The 20,849-nt window shown below is 41.3% G+C and overlaps 2 protein-coding genes across 10 annotated transcripts in view; one reads left to right on the forward strand and one right to left on the reverse strand.

Annotated features, from left to right (window-relative positions):
• The first annotated feature begins 5,770 nt into the window (after positions 1–5,770).
• EIF3M (eukaryotic translation initiation factor 3 subunit M) lies at positions 5,771–17,728 on the forward strand. The gene is made up of 11 exons (XM_075567359.1): positions 5,771–5,899; positions 7,356–7,488; positions 7,823–7,961; positions 8,447–8,570; positions 9,778–9,872; positions 11,865–11,948; positions 12,646–12,745; positions 12,964–13,045; positions 16,246–16,389; positions 16,877–16,937; positions 17,396–17,728. The coding sequence occupies exons 1-11, from the start codon at positions 5,858–5,860 to the stop codon at positions 17,514–17,516; spliced, it is 1,125 nt and encodes a 374-aa protein (XP_075423474.1). The 5' UTR covers positions 5,771–5,857; the 3' UTR covers positions 17,517–17,728.
• CCDC73 (coiled-coil domain containing 73) overlaps positions 17,369–20,849 on the reverse strand; it is a 60,583-nt gene continuing 57,102 nt past the window's right edge. For all 9 annotated transcript variants that reach the window (XM_075567350.1, XM_075567357.1, XM_075567355.1 and 6 more), the window contains 2 exons: positions 20,215–20,345; positions 17,369–18,377 (listed from right to left, as the gene is read on the reverse strand). In XM_075567350.1, the coding sequence (XP_075423465.1) occupies positions 18,081–18,377; positions 20,215–20,345 (428 nt within the window). In that variant the 3' untranslated portion in view covers positions 17,369–18,080. The remainder of the gene's footprint in view (positions 18,378–20,214; positions 20,346–20,849) is intronic.

Here is a 20,849-nt window from a genome sequence, read left to right on the forward strand (position 1 = left end):
ACATCCCGGGCAACGCCGGGTCTCTCAGCTAGTATATATATATATATATATATATATATATATATATATATATATATATATATATAATTAATCCAGAAATGTCTATATTTGATGTGAAGCTCGAGTCTCTGATCCATTTTTTCCAGCAGCTTTTTGTTCCTCTACTTTATTTATACATTTTGTTTCTGGTTACGACAATTTAAAAAAAAAAAAAATTTAAATACATAAATTTATGGATATCAAGCACCATGTCTCTTTGAAGCCTGATACTAAGTGTACCCAGTGAGTTATATGAAGAAGGAAGTTTTTAATGATCAAATGGGATGTTTAATGAGAATTGATAGAATCTTTCATGAAAGGAAATTTCGTGAAACAAGCACATCCGCTTCCATTTAAGTGTAATAACCTTACCGTGGTCTCATTACATCTCCACATCTCAATATAAATCGCCAGTGTCTTTGTTAGTGATGTCGCATTTTTATAAGCGCTGATGAATTTCTCTCTTTCTACTGATTGGGGCAGTTCCACTTAGTAAAGAAAAGAAAAAAAACTCACGCGTGTAACTGGCTTCCTTAGAAAGATGTAATCGCCTTTAAATCCGCAATTAATGACGTTTTTTTTCTCTTCAATTTAAAAATGTTTAACATTGGATAGAAGCAGGGGGGCCTCCGGAGCTGAACCCCTTTAATTTCAGCTCTGGGGACCCCCTGCTTCGGGAGATACTTAGCTCTGTAGTAGGTGCCAGGAGTCGCTCTGCTTGGCTAGCATGGTTCACATTATGGCGGAGTTTCAAAGCTCCCGCACCCTGTGGGCCAATAAGAAGCTGTGATGTCATCAGGTTCAGCTTCCTATTGGCCCACATGACACGGGAGCTTTAAACTTTAAAGCCCAGCTAGCTCAGCCGGAGCGGCTACCGGCACCTACCCCGGAGGTGAGTATCTCTGGAAACAGGGGGTCTCCGGAGCTGAAACTAGTGGGGTTCAGCTCCAGAGACCCCCTGCTTCAATCCTGTTTGAAAAATTGAAACGGTGTGAGTGGCTCCTTTAAAGTCACACTTTACTTACTGAATGCTCTGCTCTTTTTAAGGTGGACACTGCAATTCTTATCTGACCCGTTACTTGTCGCTCTCCCTATTTCGGTGTTTTGATAATAATGGCGACACGATTACTTCCAATGGCCAACAACAACAAAACAACAAGTGCGGATTCACGCATTGCCTGCAGTTCAAAGATTCTGCACAATTCCCCCAAAAGTGAGGAAGGTCGGAAAATTCCTCCATGATTACAATGGAGACATTAATAGTTTAAAGCTGCAATCCCTCCCAGTGACTTTAAGGTTTTTTGTTTAACTGTTAAAATCATGATTAATCTCATGCTTGGGAAGTTACCATGGTAACCGTCAGACTACCCTGGGCTCTGAGGAGAGCACCATTTTTGACCTCCCAGATACGTAATGTTTCTTAGGCTAAGTCCCCGTTAGCGCTGAGCGGGCGGCGCTTGCGACGGGGACTTGCATATATAGATATATGCAAGTCCCCGCTCACGCGGTGCGAGCGGCGCTCGTGCGCGGGCACACACGCTCACCCGCGTTCAGGTAAACAAAAAACCTATACTTACCTGCGCGCTCAACTACCGCCATGCCCCTCCCCCCTCCTCCACGCTCGCGTACAAGCAGGACACCCGGCGCTCATGCTTGGAGCGCTCTCCAAGCATGAGCGCGCTCAGCGCCAGCGGGGACTCAGCCTAACGCGTATACTGTATCTCCTGCACGAAGTGATGGAAAAGGACAAGAAGAGATCTCTTATGAGATCTCCAATGATTGAAGCCGGGGGTCTCCGGAGATGAACCTCATTCATTTCAGCTCCGGGGACCCCCTGCTTCCCGAGATCCTTAGCTCCGAAGGTGGTGCTGGTATGTCAGCAAAGTTTAAAGCTTCCATGCAGCGTAATACAAAGCCGTACAAAGACATCACGGCGCGGGTTCTCTGAAAATCCGCCATTACGCTACCGGCACCCACTATGAAGGCAAGTATTTCTGGATGCAGGGCGATCTCCTGAGCTGAAATTAATGGGGTTCAGTTCCTGAGACCCCCTGCTCAATCCTGTGTTTAAAAAGATAAACAGAAATGGGGGGGGGGGGGTTGCTTGGATTGCCACTTTAAAGTAGTGTAACACCCCCCCCTCCCCGGTGTTGGTTACTAAAGTAAGCTAAGGAGTTAATGGTAAGCAGTGGATGATAGGCCCCACCTTGTGATTAGGGTTGCCAGGTGGCATCTCCAAAAATACTGGACACACTGGTGAAAGACAGAGACACACACACACACCCCCCTCGCCTCTCTCTGCTCCATGATGTTTCCTCCTCTCCCTCCTCTCCTTGGCTCCACCCCCCAAACCTCCTCCGGATTGGCTGCATTACTCAGCAGCAGCCAATCAGGATGAAGGAAGCTGCCCAGCCCCTTAGCAACAGTCCTGCTCTCTCCCTGCTCTGGGAAATCCCATGGCCTCCCCAAGCCGGCCAGGTCACTAAATCCAGAGAGGTAATACCGGTATACACATACATGTCCAGTATTACCGCTAAGATTTTACTGGAAAGTGTGTCCAAATACAGGACAGTCCAGTTCAAAACTGGAAACCTGGCAATCCTACCTGTGATCACACATAGAACTATGTAGTAGGGGGTATAGGAAGAGAGGGAATGTCCTAGAGATGAGGTTCCAGCATGAGAGGAAGAGCAGAGCCTTGGGGAGTAGAGGTAGGGGATAAGTTCCCACAGTTATAGTATAGATCAGTGTTGCAGTTAGGCACAGTGCCCTTTAAGGTAGGATCCTATAGCATGGCCATAAGAGAGGGGCCTGTCCCAGAGTGGGAACACGTGCCACAGTGGGTAGAGCAGAGGATCATCCCATCAAGTGGATCCTCAGCTACAGTCTTCATTACCCCTGAGGAAGTGGCCGTTCCAGAACAGGGCTTGCGATTAACAGTAACGTGCGCAGGACAGGATCTGAGCAGGGGCCCGTTCCACAAGATGAACTCAGAACAGTAACAAGTAAATGTACCTCCCATGAGTGTTGAGAGTGGGCACCAAGGGAAGAAATGTGTCCAGAGTGATAACGGTGTGGATTAAATAAATTGCAACCCTGTCAGTCTTATTGTAACTGTGTCTGCAGTGTCCCCAAGCAGGGAACATGAATAAAGATTGAAGTTGTACTATAAAACCTCCTGTCGCCCATCTTTTCCATTGCCCGGCCGACGACAGCCAGCACCGAGACCAGGTAAATCTGTGCTGATGGCAAACACACAGCTACCTCGGTGTAACCTCCCTAGGGAGCCAGCAGGGAGGTTACAGTAGGTAAAACATGCCAAAAATGGTCTCAATCCTCTAGATTTAACCATTAAACGTACCAATGCCAGGAGTGCACATTGGTCCATGGTTTGAGTTCCCCTTAGAAATATCAACATGTTTAATATCATCACCTTCATACTATGACCACTGTTCTCAAACTCATTAGCAGGATTTCCATTTTATAACAAACATCTCCGGTATTTAATGTGTTGCTGGTTCTTCTGTGGGCGGGGGGGGGGATGGAAAGGATAAAAAAAGAATGGGGAATAGGTTTATTTACTTAACTTCTAGCATGAAGCCGTGCGTATATCTCATGTAAAATTCCCCATTTTGTTTTTTCAACACCAGCTAGAAGTATTTACAAAGCGTTAGATCTGCAGATTGATTCACACTTTCTTGTGTAAACAAATGTGAAACAGGGCAGCCGTACCAGCCTCGGGATTCCTATATAAAAAAACAGTCATCATCGCAGCTGCTGCTGCAGCCTTCCCGGCACTGGACAACTCCAAGCTCTTAGTAAGAAAGCTCTAGGTTGGGAGTGACTTCACCGTGTGCAGTGGGGTGGTGGAGCAGTGCTGTTTTACTAGCCAGGTCTCCGCTGAGAAAACTGTACAAAGACTGCACAAGTCGGTCCATCAGATGTTTAATCCCCTAAAGAAGAGAACTTAGATTAACTTCAACTATTTGTAAGAATCTCCAAAGGTGGACTCAGCTGTCTGTGAGCAGGGTTACTGGCTCTGCACTTCTGTAAGCCAGGATGTGCTGGAAAGCTGTGCAAGACTGCGCTTATAGTGCCCGGCGATGCGACGTCGCTCCAAAACTAATCCATGGAATCTGTTGCATGTGATTATAGTAAGCTCGACTGAGCCACGGTTCGACGTCGCGACCAAAAATTTGGAAGCCAGTGAAATTTTTTTAGAGACAGTCGCCACATGCGACTGTCTCGAAACCACTGCCCTCCTCCTTGGTGACGTCACTGGCCTTGTCGCCAGCGACGTCGCTTAAAACTAAAGTTTAACTTTCGCCAGTGGCCATCGCCGGCACTATAAACGCGGCCTAATGCAGCAGGCATACGCTTATAGGGATCCCTGTTACAATGGACATGAAGCAAAAGGTGAGACTGCGAGTGCTCATTTGCTTGTCATTTCCCAGAATCCCTGGCTGCAGTGGAAGCGCTGTATCCTAAGAGATAATGGGGAAAGGCAGGGTTGCAGACCTGTGTAAAATGTGTGAATGGGCTCAGACGTGAGATTTTTATTTGCTAAATAAAAAAAGAAACACTCAAAAACCCATTTGTTTAAGTTGTTACCACTCATTATTGCTGCTTCTTTCTTGTTACTTTTCCTTTCTGTTGTTTACTGAGGTTGTGAGATACAGAGATGTCAACATTAAAGTAACTAAATGAGCGAGACCTGCCATTCTGGAGAGAGAAAAAAACAGCATTTTAAGGAAAAAGTTAATAAAAAATATAACGTGAGCACATTCACATCTCAGGCAGCCCGGCTTTCCCACAAATATCTCTTAGCATACAGTGCTTCTGGGAAATGGCATGCAAATGAGCAAAATTCACCTTTTGTTTCAAATCCATTGTAACATGAACCCCTATATTGTATGTCTTTATTTATATAGCGCCATAAATGTACATAGCGCTTCACAGTAGTAATACATATCATATAAATAACAAATAATATAAATAACAGGTCATGGGAATAAGTGCTTCAGACATAAAAGTAACATTAAGGAAGAGGAGTCCCTACTCCGAGGAGCTTACAATCTAATTGCAAGCACATGCGTGTCGCCTTGCAGAGCTTCCTGGCACAGGCTGGGTTACAGAAGTGCAGAGCCAGTAATCCTACTCATGGAAAAGTACTAATTTATGTCACAGGACAGTAATATAGGTGAAAAGGGATTTATTAGAAAACTATCAACGTTTCGGTCCCTCCAAGGACCTTTTTTTAAGATAGGATAATGCTTGCTGATGACTTTCCAGTTACATTTATGATACAATCCACCCAGGCAAGTTTTATATTCTATGTGAGTGCCGCCATATAATATATACATATAATATATATAATATATATTAGATACACATGGGAGTAGATATATAGATATATACACACACACTGTATTAGATACACATGGATGTATATATATATATATGCAAATATAACTGTATGCTCATATATATATATACACTGTATATACACTGTACTCTCTCTCTCTCTCTCTCTCTCTCTCTCTCTCTCTCTCTCTCTCTCTCTCTCTCTCTCTCTCTCTCTCTCTCTCTCTCTCTCTCTCTCTCTCTCTCTCTCTCTCTCTCTCTCTCTCTCTCTCTCTCTCTCTCTCTCTCTCGACGCGCACGCGCGGTGGGCAGTGTCACGTGCTACAGAGCAGCACACTCCCTCCTCCCCTCTCTCACTTCATGATGTCACCGGAGCCGGACTTGACCCGGAAGCGCTCGCTCGCGCTGTCTCCTTTTCCGGTGCAGCGGCGGCGGCGTGTGAGGAGGCTCCGCCATGAGTGTGCCGGCTTTTATCGATGTGACGGAGGAGGATCAGGTGGGGAACCGGGGAGGGAACCTGGGGAGCAGGGGGAACCGGGGAGGGAACCTGGGGAGAAGGGGGAACCGGGGAGGGAACCTGGGAGAAGGGGGAACTGGAGAGGGCGAGGGAATGCAGGTGGAAGCTTGGTGGGTTACAGGAGGAACCGGAGAGAAGGAGGTGGAAGCGGAAGCTGGGGGGGGAGGCTGGTCTTGGGGGAGCAGAGGGTTCCCGGGTCTGTATGCTCCCCGGGTCTGTATGCTCCCCTCGCTCACACACGAGGAACATTGCTCACTATTACTACTTCTTGAGAGGCCTTTAGTATTAATAAACAAATTATCATGTTAAAGAGGGTGGTTCTGGGCCCCATTGTCCATAATAATGTGATGAGCTGTAGGTGGGTTAAGGAAAGCAGAGGCACTGAGCCCCATTAACCTTTAGAACGCTTGGCAGTACATGCGAATAATACACACTTTAGAAGTGGTGTGGTGTCCCCTTTTTGCGCCTCTACCTTGTTCAGTCTCTCCCTGCCCCCCTTACTGTGTTCTCCCCTCTAAACACTTCCCGAACTGATGTTATGACACTTTAAAAAAAAAATAGAAAAAGAGTCTCCACTGATCTTCCAGAGATTATAAAATGTATTACATAAATTTGCCACCGGACTTAAACATTGCTGCTTGTGCAATAAACTTTCTAATCTTTGGAAGCCCAGTGGAGCCTCTTTCTATCACTGATCTACGTGTGACTCTGAATGCAGCAGGACCCTTGTTGCTGTGCACTCGTCACGTTTTGTTACCTGGTATCGTGACTGCACCTATTATGGACTAATAATGTAACTTTTGACACGTGGTTGCTATTGAAGTCTCATGTGGGCAAGGTTGCCTCCTTGGGCCTGTCCGGCATGTGGGGGGTTAAGCTGTGCAAACCTTCCCAACTTCTGCATGCTGGGGGGAGGGGGCAAGGAAATTATCATCTTTTGCGTATGGAGGGATCCAGTTGTTTCTGCCTCTTGTGTAGTTGTGAACTGGGCATCTCAGACATTTTTGAAAGCTGCCGGCTATCGCTCAAATGCTAAGGAAAACCAGTTTCTATTGTTACCCTTGATGCAACAGAAATAATATTTTGGGAACAAAACAGGTCAAACACAGTAAGAAAACAGTTTTAGAATGAAAGGAAACAGCCAGTCAGTGATATATTAGGGATGGGGTTTGCTGCTTTAATCCATTGGATGCCTGAGGTTTGCGGAGCTTTTCAGTGTATTGCAGATCCTTCTGGTAGATGTGATAACCATTCATTGAACCAGCTGCCTGCTTCCCTTGCTATCTGCTCTCTACTGATTAAACCTGACGGTTTATAAGTGAGACCAGTCCGCTGTGAATACATGTTATTAGTAAACACAACTCTACCCATTTCACTTAATGTGAATCCTTATTTATTGTTCTCGCAGTATAAATGATAAACTTCTTTCTTATAGGCTGCAGAGCTCCGGGCTTTCCTGAAGTCTAAAGGTGCTGAGATTTCAGAAGAGAACTCTGAAGGCGGTCTCCATATAGACTTGGCTCAGTTAATCGAGGCTTGTGATGTCTGTCTAAAGGACGATGATAAAGGTTTGTTTTTACAATTTAAAAAAAGAAACTGCACAACATTGCTTTTCGACGTTTGAGCTGGAACTTTTCCCATTGTCTGTCAAGCTGCACCCATATCCAGGTTGTAAAAGAAGCCAGTTTAGATTTTATGTAATATTCTTTAGAACTGGTGACTGGTGTAATGTATCATGCTAAGAATTATATATTTATTTGTTATGCTGAAACAGTTTCCCCCATTTCTTTGAAACTGAGGCCCATTACTCATATAATTGTATGGCAGTAAAGACTGTCCTCATATAGAGCTTTTCTGTTTTAACGCACCTAATCCCGACGCTCTGCAATTTGACTTTTTCAGATGTTGAGAGCGTTATGAACAGCGTGGTCTCCCTCCTCCTGATCTTGGAACCTGACAAACAAGAAGCGTTAATTGAAAACCTGTGTGAGAAGTTGGTCAAATCTCGGGAAGGTGAACGTCCATTGTTGAGGCTGCAGCTGTAAGTGTTTCTTATTCCTAATATAAATGGGGAGGGGATTACTTTGTGAGTTTGTAAGGCTTGTATATATGCTCCTCATATGAACAGGAAACTTCCTGGGCCTTTGTCAATGTGAGCATAGCATGCGGAGATCTAGTTTACAGGAGTGTAACTACCCATGAAGGAGCAAATAATGAAATGCCACTGCATACAGAGAATATCCATCCGATACAAAACAAGTTTTTTTTTTTGTTTTTTTTCTTTGGTAGAACTGCATGCTCCTCCATAATATATACATATCTCTACCTATTCTGGGCTAAGCCACGGAAATAGGGAACCATAAAATAAATGTAACAAAGCCACAGAAGTGACCACATAATACCTTTGTGGCATCTTCTTTTGCTGCGTCATGAGCTGTAAATGTGGTTCTGAAGAGTTGGGTGGTTGACTATATATTTTGTGTTCTGTGCAATGATGTTAACAATGACTTGTGCACCCATTTTTAGGCTGAGTAACCTGTTCCATGGCATGGATAAGAGCACCCCTGTCAGATACACCGTATACTGTGCCCTTATAAAAGTGGCAGCCACCTGCGTGGCTATCGCATACATCCCGGCCGATCTGGATCAGGTAAGTGATCATATTGTTGTTCGGTGTCAGGGAACTTCTGGCTGTGGAAAACAGATAGTTATTAAACTAGTGACCCCAGCAGAAGGCAGAGCAAATGTAATCAGCTACATCAGCTTATTCAAAGACGTCATTCTGGTTGTGTTAACCCCTAGTCTGGCAAAGGGCCCAGCAGTGAATTGTTTATGTACTTTATATGGACATGAGTAAGCAATTCCACTTTTGGGGCACAAATGTACCGATCATCACACCCTCTAAAGGGGACAGTTATGTTTCTTATTCGCAGTTTGGCAACATGAGGTTCATGGAGATCTTTTGAAACAAGATCCCTATGGAATTAAACACAGAATCTTGCATATCCTACCTTTTTTATATCACTTCTCCATGGGACTTATCAGTATTATGTACGGAAGGTTTCTAACATTCTTGCTAATACGTAGTGTTTGTCACGTTTGTCTTTGATTTGTTTTCCTTTTACTGTCCGCACTCCATGCTTTGTGTCTCTTTAACTAACGAAATGCAAGAAATGAACACATTCAAATACAGGCAGTACTCGGTTATCCGACACAATGCGTTACTCAAAATGGCGCTGTAAAGCGAAACGTTGTAAAGCGAAACACGTTTTCCCATAGGAACACTATTTAAATGAAAGGTTCCGTTCCTGAAGGCATTTTTAACACTAAAATACACCAAATATTTTATGCAGGCAATAAGATATGCAGCACACACATAAATTATATAGTGTATATACTGTATTATATATATAATATAACATAATAAATAATATATTATATAGTATAATATATATATATATATATATATATATATATATATATATATATATATATATATATATACACACATGCTCTTACGGCGCTTTGCAACGTTGTTTATGTGAATGTGTATATATATACACACATACACAACGTTGCAAAGCGTCGTAAGAGCGTTGGATAAGCCATTTTGGCGTTGTAAAAATGAACATAGGTATGCATTGCATAGCGTTGGATAAGCCATTCGTTGTAAAGCGAAGCGTTGTAAAACGAGGACTGCCTGTACACCAACACGTTTAGGATAATGAATTATATCTCTGGTGTCACATGATACTTTTAATTGTATGAAAACGTTTTGCGACCAACATGGGTATCTGACTGATTTAAGACATTCCTTTTTTTACTAAACGTATTCCTCTGACCTTGATTCTGTGCAGGTTCGAAAATGGATCTCGGACTGGAGCCTCAGCACAGAGAAGAAACACACCCTTCTAAGACTTCTTTATGAGGCACTTGTTGAGTGCAAAAAAAGGTGTTTTCTCTAATTCCAGATGTAAATAATGTAATGTTTCTGACCCTAACTTCCTGTGCACTCCATCTTAAAAATCTTGCTTTTATCTAGTGTACTAAAGGCAGTAACAGGATTTATTATTTTTTAATCACAAGCATACAATTTATAAGTTTATTTAAAAATGTTTTATTTATTTTAAGTTTATGCGTACGGTGAGTGGATAATTTGAAGGGGTTTGGTTTGGTCTGGCTACTCCCTTTTCTCTGTCACTGTGTTTAACAAATGTTTTCATGGGCAAAACCTTGTTCTCTTCTCTACCATCTCTGTTAAGGACATTATAGGGTCAGACTAGAGCAGGAGCGGCCAACACCGGTCCTAAAGAGCCACCAACAGGCGAGGTTTAAAGGATATCCCTGCTTCAGCACAGGTGGCTCAATCGTTGACGGGCACTGATTGCGCTACCTGTGCTGAAGCAGGGATATCCTTCAAAACCTGTTGGTGGCCCTTGAGGACTGGAGTTGGCCGCTCTTGGAGTAGGGGATACACTTTATTGACAAATACACCCCCCACTCGGAGGCCTCGCAGAAAAATAGTTTGTTTTCCAAGGACACAATAGCAGGCAAACCTTTCCTTTAAGCATGGTTACTCTTGTTTAAGGAAGACCATTAGATAGCCAACATAGAAACGTTGTAACAAGTTTGACAATCGGGGATTGCTCCTTTAACGTGTTTTGCACTATAGTCACCTGACTGACACATGTCTCTACAGTGGGTTAGGGATTCTCTTTTAGCACTGAATAAAGGTAATGGGCAGCCCATACAAACGCACGCAGAGTTACTGACGCAATGGATCCCTGTTCTGCAGAGCTTGCTATGCGGGTGTATCCAGTAATAAATACAGTAATGGGTTTCAAGACACTGGTTTTATAGGCGGCTGTGGCTGCTCCACAATGTGTTTGTGTTACAGGGAATAGGGAGATGTTAAGTATAAAACGGGGTTCACAAGATGGGAAGCATTACATGGGCAGGGAGAATAAAAAGGTACGTCCGCATTGTTACAGTAACAAGTGAGGGGCCAGTCACAGGTCTGGGGCTCTGTAAGAACACTAAAGCCACAAGAAGGACTTGCACCCTTTGGCCCTGGCTCAGTCTCCTGCATCATTGGATACGGTCCTCTGGGAATCCCACAGCAGCATTCCAGCTAAAGTAATGTCTGTGTAAACTGTCCAGTGTTTAACCTGTACGCTGCTGAAGGATCATGCAAACCCCAGAATAACACTGAACCCCCAAAATACCCATAAGTCTGAGGCATCCGTTTCTGCTTGTCACTGACCCTTATTACTGTCTCTGGTTAAAGAATGGTTGCATGCATGCATGCATGTATTTTTCTACTCATTAGAGAAAATGGCCATCTTTGTAAGGGGCTTTAGAGTCATTACCGATTCTTTATTCTGACTGACCGTGATTTTCTGAGTAATGGTAGTAATAAAAGGATTCTGATAACTTTCACTTGCGCGGTCATCCACATTAAATGTTTAATTGTAACCAGAGCTAACACAGGTTAAATGTTTCTATTTTTTGTTACTACATATGGATGGTTAACGCTGCGGTCTTATGCCTCATTTATAATATGGTAATTTCGTGCAACTGATCTATCGCGATAAATTGCTATGCAGTGTAAAATGGCGTGTTCTGAGGATGTGGGAAAATATGCGTACCTCTAATGCAGGGGGGTGAGAAGCTCCAGTCATCAAGGGCCACCAGGTTTGCAGGTTTTCCCTGCTTCCGCACAGGTGGCTCAATCAGCTTGCACCACCTGTGCTGAAGCAGGGATATCCTACAAACTTGCCCTGTTGGTGGCCCTTGAGGACTGGAGTTGGCCGCTCCTGTTCTAGTATTTGCTATTTTTTATTGGCATTGATGTGCACAGATCCCGTCCAGTTTATGTTGAATCTCTAAAACAAAGCAATTTGTATCTGCATCAACACTAATGCAAATAATTTCTCCTTAACAGTGATGACGCAGCAAAGGTAATGGTGGAGCTGTTGGGAAGTTACACCGATGACAATGCCTCCCAGGCCCGCGTAGATGCTCACAAGTAATTGTTTCCTCTTTCCCCGTTTTACTGCAGAGTATCAGATTTGTGCATTTTTTTCATGTGCTCTACACCGTGTGGGCCTTTGTTTCCTGCCGGTAACCTCTTCTTAAGAGTTTTCTCCGCACAAGTCTTGTGCTCTGGCTTTCCTTTGCTGCGGCTTTCTCTCCTGCCACCGAACCCTTTTTGTCTTGGTTTGCCTCCGCCATATACCTGCTCCGAACAAAGCGGTGCGTTGTATCAAGTTATGAAACCGGAGGATTTTGATGGATGACCAGACTACACTGTCTAAAGCAGGGGTGTGCAATGCCAGTCCTCAAGGGCCACTAACAGGCCAGATTTTCAGGATATCCCTGCTTCAGCACAAATGGCTCAACGATTGGATATCCTTAAAACCTGGCCTGTTGGTGGCACTTGAGGACTGGAGTTGCCTGCCCCTGGTCTAAATGGTAGATGAAAAGGGTCATTGACTTTTTTACAAATACATAAGCAATGAATGAGTCTTTGCTTAAATATACATCAATGTCCTTTTTGATGCAAAACTGAAGTATACCTTTCTGTAAAGCCTCTCTCCCGTATTCTGACGACGTGGTGCATCTTACTGGATTAACACTGTTTATGAGGTCGACGGACATGAAAAATCACTTGTTCACTCTTTTTTTTCGTTAAGGGGTATCTATCGTCGTTTCTTGTTTTTTAGGTGCATTGTGAGGGCATTAAAAGATCCAAAAACATTTTTGATTGACCACCTGCTTGCTTTAAAACCAGTGAAATTCTTGGAGGGAGAACTTATTCATGATGTAAGTAGCAATTATATAATTTCCCCCCACTTGGCTATATTTTACTGCAATTGGTCTTTATTTCAGTTGTATTTGTTGGGTAACGCATGACGTAAGCTGCAGGGAATTTATCTTATGAAAATATGGACATGTATTAAAATAGGGAATCGCCGTTCTACATGTTAAAGTGTAATAACTAGTGACAAATTGGAAAGTAAATTTTTGTTTCTGTCTTGAAGCTCTTGACAATATTTGTCAGTGCAAAGCTGTCGTCGTATGTCAAATTTTACCAGAACAACAAAGATTTCATCGACTCGCTGGGTAAGCAAAACATTCACATTTAGCACATCACAAAATGTCGTCCTTATTGTTGTACAATGAAATGTTACATGTAGTATATAATGTGAAATTCTAGATTTAGTGACTGCAGATAACTAAGCTTTATATTTGCTTTGCTCCAAGTGTGATTGAAGCAGCAGGGTTGTTTTATGTTACTTTTTAAATGGGTTTGAAGCCGGGTGTCTCTAGATCTTAATTTCAGCTCTGGGGACCACCTGCTTCCCGAAATACTTGCCTCCTGTAGGGGGTTGCCTGTATCTGCAGCTTAAAGTTCCTGGTCACATGGGCCAATAGGAAGACACAAGCGATGACATCACGACTTCCTATTGGCCCGTGTGATGCCGGACATTTAAACCGCCCTTTCAATAACCCCCAACTAGCCCAGACGGAGCGGCTACCAGCCCCACCCCCCACCCCCACCTACGGAGGTAAGTATCTCGGGAAGCAGGAGGTCCCCAGAGCTGAAATCGACGTGGTTCAGCTCTGGAGAAGACCTCCTGCTTCAATCCCATTTTAAAACAATAATAATGTTGCTTGGACTGCTGCTCTCAACCAGAAGTTCTAACACTGAACTTGTGTTATTTCTGTAGCATTCTTTACCTCAAATTAGTACTAAACATACTTTATTTAAATATTTATTTATTTATTTTTTTAAATAGATATAGATAAGCTGGTTATAAGCGCTTCATATTATGAAAACATCCAATGGTAACATCATATGAGCAGCTATTTTTTTTAAACCGTTCAAAAAAATCCACATTTTTGAAGTCTAGAAAAACATTGGAATGTCATGAGAAAAGAAAAGGCAATAAGTGGTTATATATGTGTATGTATGTATATATTATATCTCTCTGATTGTGATATTGAGTAGGTGTTGCCACATTCTGCAGCGTGAGATTAAGCACCGTATCAGTAGAATGAAAGTGAAGTCAAGTAAGCTTAAAGTGCTGCAAATTGTATTCCCATTATAAACTTTGCAATCCAGGCTGTTCCTGTTAATTTGTTTCATAGCATGAATCTGCCTGATGGAATGTTAATGTCAGCAACCTCCTTTATTTACACACTAAGGGATAAGGGAGTTGTAATTAACACTTTGACACTCCCCCGTTCATGTGTAATTGACTGTTGCAAAGGAGCACAGGTCCATAAGCTATTGCATGCATTAAAATTACATTTTCCATATCGCCCCTTTTTAGGCCGGGGGTCAGAGCCAATGCCAGGCATGTTAAATGATGCGTTTCTGTATTGCTGCATTTAGATTCTGATGGCTAAAATTGAACGCACGCTTTCAGGAAAATGAAAAACTTTAACTTTACCGGCTATAGGGAAAAGTGCATTGTAAGGCCATTCTGTAATGACCGAAACACCAGCATACAACAATGTTCTGTATTTTGTGAAGAAGGGACATACAGTTAGCGGTTATGTGGTCCAGGCACGTAATGAGTCACATACTACTAACACTATTACCTATCACTATTGCTCTAGATGTCATCTAGTTTCATGCTAAATGTTTTATTTACCTACAGATTTCTATATAATTTATTTATTTTTTATTTACGGCATTTGGTCCATGGTGTCTTCCGGAGCTGAACAGCAGTATATATTTAGCTCCGGGGAGGCAGCCAATTCCGAGATACTTAGCGGTTTAGTTGCTGGTGTTCGTTCCCTCCTGCATTTTCAAAGATGGTGCCCACGGTCATCCAATAGGAAACAGCCATGTCACCCCTCATTTGCGGCTTCCTATTGGCCCGCAAGACCTGCAGAATTTAGCAGCCATTTTGATTTCACGAGAGGGAACAGAAACCGTAGCACCCAAACTGGCAAGTTTCTCCGGAAACGAGGGGGTCTGAATCTAATAGTGAGGTTCAGCTACGGAGGAACCCCCAAACCCCCATTTTACATGAGGTAAAATCAATCAATAAAACATGTAGGCAGGATTGCTGCTTTAATCTGAAGGAACAAGACCAATATGGCAAACGTTTTCTTTCTTGGTTACCAATTAGAAAGAGTTATGCTATCGATTTTTAATCTGACTCGCCCTAACATGTACGCACCCACTATCCCATGTTCACTGCAACCTTTTTGCTGTAAAAAGTTAATTAGCCTCTTATTTGTTAATTGGGGTAATGTGTACTAATTAATTTTATTTGCTTGTAGATAATTTTTGTTGAAGCCATTTGACCATAGTTGGGTGTACCTCGTTGATTTTAATTACGATGAGCACTTTTTCATTGAATCTCTGCCAAATAATGAGACCTCATAATTGCTGCTAATTAACACACCATGTGGTGTTGATTCGCTTGTCATTGTGTGCGGTAAATGTGAAACTTTTGCATATGTTCCCAGGGAAATAAAACATTTCTTAATGTTGATCGACTGCTTTTCTTCTGCTTGTTTTTACCCACTTATTTACCCACACACGAGCGTTACAAACATTAAATTATACTTGTTTACGATGTCATTTGTAGCAGTGAAAGGAAACTGGCAGATCTCCGAAATACCAGCCTTTCCTAGTTACTTAGCATTTCCCTTTAAATTCTGCTGTACAGTACTGCGGTTGTACAAAATTGCATTGTATTAACTACTTTAATGCCAGACAGCTGAAATGGCCTTCCAACACACGACTGAGTAAATTTTTATAAAGGGACTTGTATATAAAGGCAAAACTGGTGCTAATCTGAAACGTCATTTATCAAAGAAACAAAATCCTGTTAATCAACAGGATTTTTACCTTCACTGTTTGTGCCCCAGAATTGCTACCACTTTTGCCTTGATTCATATACCCCATAATGTTTTAGGTGCAAATATTTCAGGCCACTCTGATAATTGCCCTTTAGTAGTGCAGAAGTTATGGATAAGTGCATTTGTTTCCGGAAGTTCAGTACTTCATAAGGTAAAAGTAGAATCTGAGCAGTTCTGAAAGTTGTGCCTAATTAGGGTAGCATTTTTAATATATTCTTTCTCTTGTGATTTACTCACCACCTCCCTGTCTGTTGGCCCAAATGTCAGTTGAAGATATCTCTTAAATACAATTAGAAATATTCAGGCGCAAGTGAAGTTTCTTTTTTTTTTTTTTGACTGAATGGTTATATAAAAGTTTTGAATGTGGAAGTCTTTTAAATAAATGTTGTTTTCCTCCAGTATCTAAATATTTAACCTCCAAGGATCGTGTGCTTTTGCAGGTCTGGCTCATGATCAAAACATGGCAAAAATGCGTCTCCTTACCTTTATGGGGATGGCGGTGGAAAACAAAGAGATTTCTTTTGATACTATCCAGCAGGAGCTGCAGATTGGGGCGGACGAGGTGGAAGCTTTTGTAATTGATGGCAAGTGATCCTCTTTGTATCTTAATTTGTATGCAGCCCATTTTGCATTTGGGAACAGTCAATAGACCATGTAATACAATAATCTGTATTATTACTTAGAGGTGACTTTAAGTATGAACACTACTAGTTCTGTTTTTAATCTTCTTGCAGTGTTTATCCAGGGATTGGGGGTATTTTATCCTTTTAATTAAAAAGGGCAGAGTGCTAAAAGTAAGTGATACGGGTTTGTGAAACTGCAAAGGCTTTAGTGTGTGGGCACAAATAATATGCTTAACCTTCACCTTCAAAATATTTGCTGCATTTTGCACTGAATTGTAACAGTATATTTGCAAACTCTTAACCAACCAAACCAATTCTATTTCTGTGGCCTTTCAATACAAAGTTTAGTGGACAGGTTGCACTGTAAATCATGTGTAATATATATTTCATTATGTTCAGTCTCTAAAATATTTGTTCCAGTGACTGTTAATATTTATTTTAATTGCAGCTGTAAAAACCAAGATGGTGTACTGCAAAATCGATCAGACACAGAAGAAAGTTGTTGTTAGGTAAGGCACTTAATTATGTGCAGCATTTTGCATGGCAATTTAGTATGTTTTTAATTATTTTACTCAACATGTCTGTTTTAATATTTTAGGAATACGCAAGGACAGTTCCCATTGTCTGCCTGTAGTTAAATACTGGCAAGCATTTTATTAAAGCCCAGACCTGAATGTGATTAGCTTATTTAATGAAAGTGTCCTATTTTCCAGCACATTTCACTTAATGGCCATAGTAACGCCTTGAATGCTAATGACCTGCCTGTCTGCATCAAGCACCAAACCAAGGATTAAAAAAATGGGAACCTTCTTTTTGTATATAAATATTTTGTTCCTACAGTGTGGAATCTTGTTTGTTTTTGTTTGCTTTTTTTTTACATTTTTATTTTTTTAATAAACCTAATAAATGTGAGGTAAATGAAAAGAATTACTGGTGTGCGTTATAACATTTATTTTTGTTTTCTTAGTCATAGCACACACAGGACATTTGGAAAACAGCAGTGGCAACAGTTATACGACATTCTCAACTCTTGGAAACAGAACTTAAACAAAGTGAAAAACAGCCTCCATAGTATTTCTGACGAGTAAACCTTTTTATCCTGTTATCTTAACCAAATTAGCAGTGACAGTAAAGATTTCGGACTCTATTTTGATAAAGCATTCAATTTTACTTCCACTGGCAATTTTTTTTTTGAAACTGGTTTTAAGTTAAAAGCCCCATACAATTCCTAGCAGTTAAAAAGGCCACCTAAACTAAGACTTTGTTTGTATACCATCTGAAATAAACATGAGATATGAAAGCTTTGTTGTGATTTGTCATATTTCGATCTTGTGTAGCAGTAGCCTGGTACATAACTGTTTTTGTATCAGCACGTATATTTTGATGCATGTAAATGGCATACGGCACTGAACTAAATTGCAATCTTCTGCAATATAGGGCTACATTATTTTTTATTTGTTTTCTAATGATCAGCGGCTTTGGGTGGGTTACATAGAGAAGGCATCATTTATACAAACCAGGTGCGTCAGTGGGGGTGTAAGAGACCATGGGTACAATATCTCCCCGTACTCACCCATATGTATATTTAATCCCGTGTATTAGTTAACGACAAAAACATTGTGTGTGCAACCAAATGAACATTTTAAAGAGTGCTAACTGACAAAGTTCTCTTTTGCATCCTTTGTTTGGGTGCTTTCTTCCAATTTTCTTTTCTTTGGCTTTCTCAGTCTTTGATAACTTAAAAACTTCTCAATTTCGTTGATCTGATCATGTAAGCTGGAGTGCGGAGACTCCTCTTCAACAGATGGTAACTCGGGTAATATTTTAGCCTGCTTTTCACAAGGCGTTTGAATGAGCTCGTGATTATGACCTGTTGGAATACCACTGGACGAACATGGTTTTGGATATGGCACAGATAGGTTTAGTTTTCTCGCTGTTTCCAACTGTGCCTGAATAGAAATAAATGAGACAAAATGATTGCATTGCACTTCAGGCCACCCTGGCATTAAACAGGTTTATATTTAACATTGTGCATTGTAGACCAGAAGGCGTCCGCGCGTATTTATTTTAAGTTATGTATGTGCTGATGTGCACAGGGCTGCACACCATTATTTAAACGGTGCTATGGCCCACTGAATTTCTGATGAAGGATACTCGTTTAAAATGCTTTCCTAATGCATAAATGGCAGGGAACAAAAAATATTCTGAGCATTGGAAAAGTTACAGTAGTCTTAAGTGAACTAATAAAGAACTTGTATTGATACCTGAAGTTTATTTGTTCTATTTTATTTATATTAAGATTCTGTTCTTTCATTTAAAAAAAAATAAAATGTAAGTTTCAAGCAGGTTCTGCTAACACGTTGAAAGAATAGAGAGGAAGCTAGGAAATCCTTTAACTTCCAAAAAGTTTTTTTTTTTTTTAACTTTTTTGGCACCTACAGAGTTGATGGGAAAAATCTGTTTGCTGGTAACAAAAATGCTTAACGGAAGTTACATCATGGGCTACTGATGAGCACGCATGCGCAGAAGCGGCCGCCGGGTGCTGCAGTGGCGGCTACACCACTGTTATTGGAGGAATTCCCAGCGAGTATAAATATAGAAGTGCACATAGCAAAGATTTTAGAAATGTTCCACACAAAAAAAACGGTGTGCCTAGCATGTGCATCCAAAGTCAAACTTCTTTGGGTTTTGTCACTGACGTGTTTTGATTTATTATGATTTATTATGATTTACATTGAATTAAATACTTTTGAGAGTAAAGGCATTTAGTTACTTGACTGTCCAAAATATGTATCTTACTTTAGTTATAAGTCAATTATATCATGTATTCCAAGTGATAGTATGACAATTTCAACACAAATTATACTCGTATCTTAATGTTTTTAATTTATCACAAATACAATTTCTGTTACAAAACAGAAAAGTTTCACTTACAATGCACGTGCTGAGCACACAATTTTTTGTTTACATACCTCCCCATAATCACTTTTTGATGTGTGCAAAGGTGGATCAAAGTTCACATTTTCCATATAATTCAACATAAATGCAGAAACATTGATTTCTTGTACATGCTGCACTGAAGAGTGTACAGGAACTATGACAAAAAGGTGGTGCACATTTCACATTACACTTTGGTAAAGATGTGGATGCATGATAAATGCATATATTTTAGTGTTAAGGGAGAAAGACCCACTAGCATGCACTCTTAACTGTGAGATGCGGCAGGGAGATACATGTGAGTGGTGAGTGAGTTGAACCAAGTACTGATAAATCAATATGATCCTCCTACATTGATCTGTAGTTGGATACTGGGAAAATATATAAAATCACATTTTAGCACTTGCTAATTGCAAAAGTCTTCAGGATTGGGGCAAGAGAAAAAAACAAACTAAAAAAAAAAAAATTTGAGCTGCATGAAACGCTGCCTAATGTTTGGAGATATGCATGTTTTGATTTCTGTCGCTGTAATTGAGCATTTTCACACCTTCACTATCGCACTAAGGTCCCTTGGTCTATAGAAATTGTATGAAATACATTTTAAATCTACTCTACAAAATGAACCACAATCCTTTTACCAAAACTAGCCAGATAGAACCTGCCTTATTTATCCCTTGCAGGTCTCTTCCTGCTGTTTGTGTCGGCCATAATTGAGAAAAACGGGGCCGTGGTGTTCGTGTTCTGGGATCCTCCAAGTCTTAAAGCATCCAGCTGCGTACTGGCTTGTCCATATCAATGGCGTTCTTTCACTCACAATCTATTCAGCAGTATTTTTTTGCATTGACTTACTTGTTCTTTTGGAAAAGAGGAATTCTGTAATGTCTGAGCCACTGCATTCCATTCTGCACTGTGATCTCTCTCGGGGACTGGATGGTTCTGCGCAGTCAAGGTGTCAGCCACTTGTGTCATATTGATGGAACCTGATTGACAAACCGGAAATGGGAACATTAGTATATTCCCTGGCTACTAAAAATCATGAAATAAAACTTCTGTTTTTCCTCAAATAAAAAAACGCTTTAGCTGAATCTATTTTCTGAATGCCTTTCACAAGGGATCTTCAGAAGCCTTTGAAGAGTTTAAAAAAAAAAAAAAAAAGAAATTCCCTCTTAATATGTGCATCAATACAATCCACGCTGATGATTAACTGAGTTGCTGATCGATCCGTTCTCCTGTGATTGATGCGGCTCGGGTTCTCCTAAAGGACTGCAGAGGAGTATCCTGCAGTCAGTGGAATGCATTTGCATATTAATATGACAAAGTTCTGTGGGGACGATCATGTGACCTGACAGTCACTAGATACAATTGGTGCACTGCTAGAGAAAGGGCCTCAAACAGGGGTGTGCCAGAGCCTGTTTCAGAAGAGGCAGGGGATGTGACTTTGTAAATGGCTGCTATAAAAACAAAAAATGCTTTGTTATATTATA

Source organism: Ascaphus truei, chromosome 12, assembly GCF_040206685.1.
Source record: "Ascaphus truei isolate aAscTru1 chromosome 12, aAscTru1.hap1, whole genome shotgun sequence".
In the NCBI taxonomy this organism is placed as follows: Eukaryota; Metazoa; Chordata; class Amphibia; order Anura; family Ascaphidae; genus Ascaphus; species Ascaphus truei.

Excerpts from the sequence above, each read along its gene's own strand:
- EIF3M (XM_075567359.1), top strand. The coding sequence starts at position 5,858 with ATGAGTGTGCCGGCTTTTATCGATGTGACGGAGGAGGATCAG. Across the intron at positions 5,900-7,355 it reads ATGTGACGGAGGAGGATCAG|GCTGCAGAGCTCCGGGCTTT; the intron begins GTGGGGAACCGG and ends TCTTTCTTATAG. Across the intron at positions 16,390-16,876 it reads GGAAGCTTTTGTAATTGATG|CTGTAAAAACCAAGATGGTG; the intron begins GCAAGTGATCCT and ends TTTTAATTGCAG.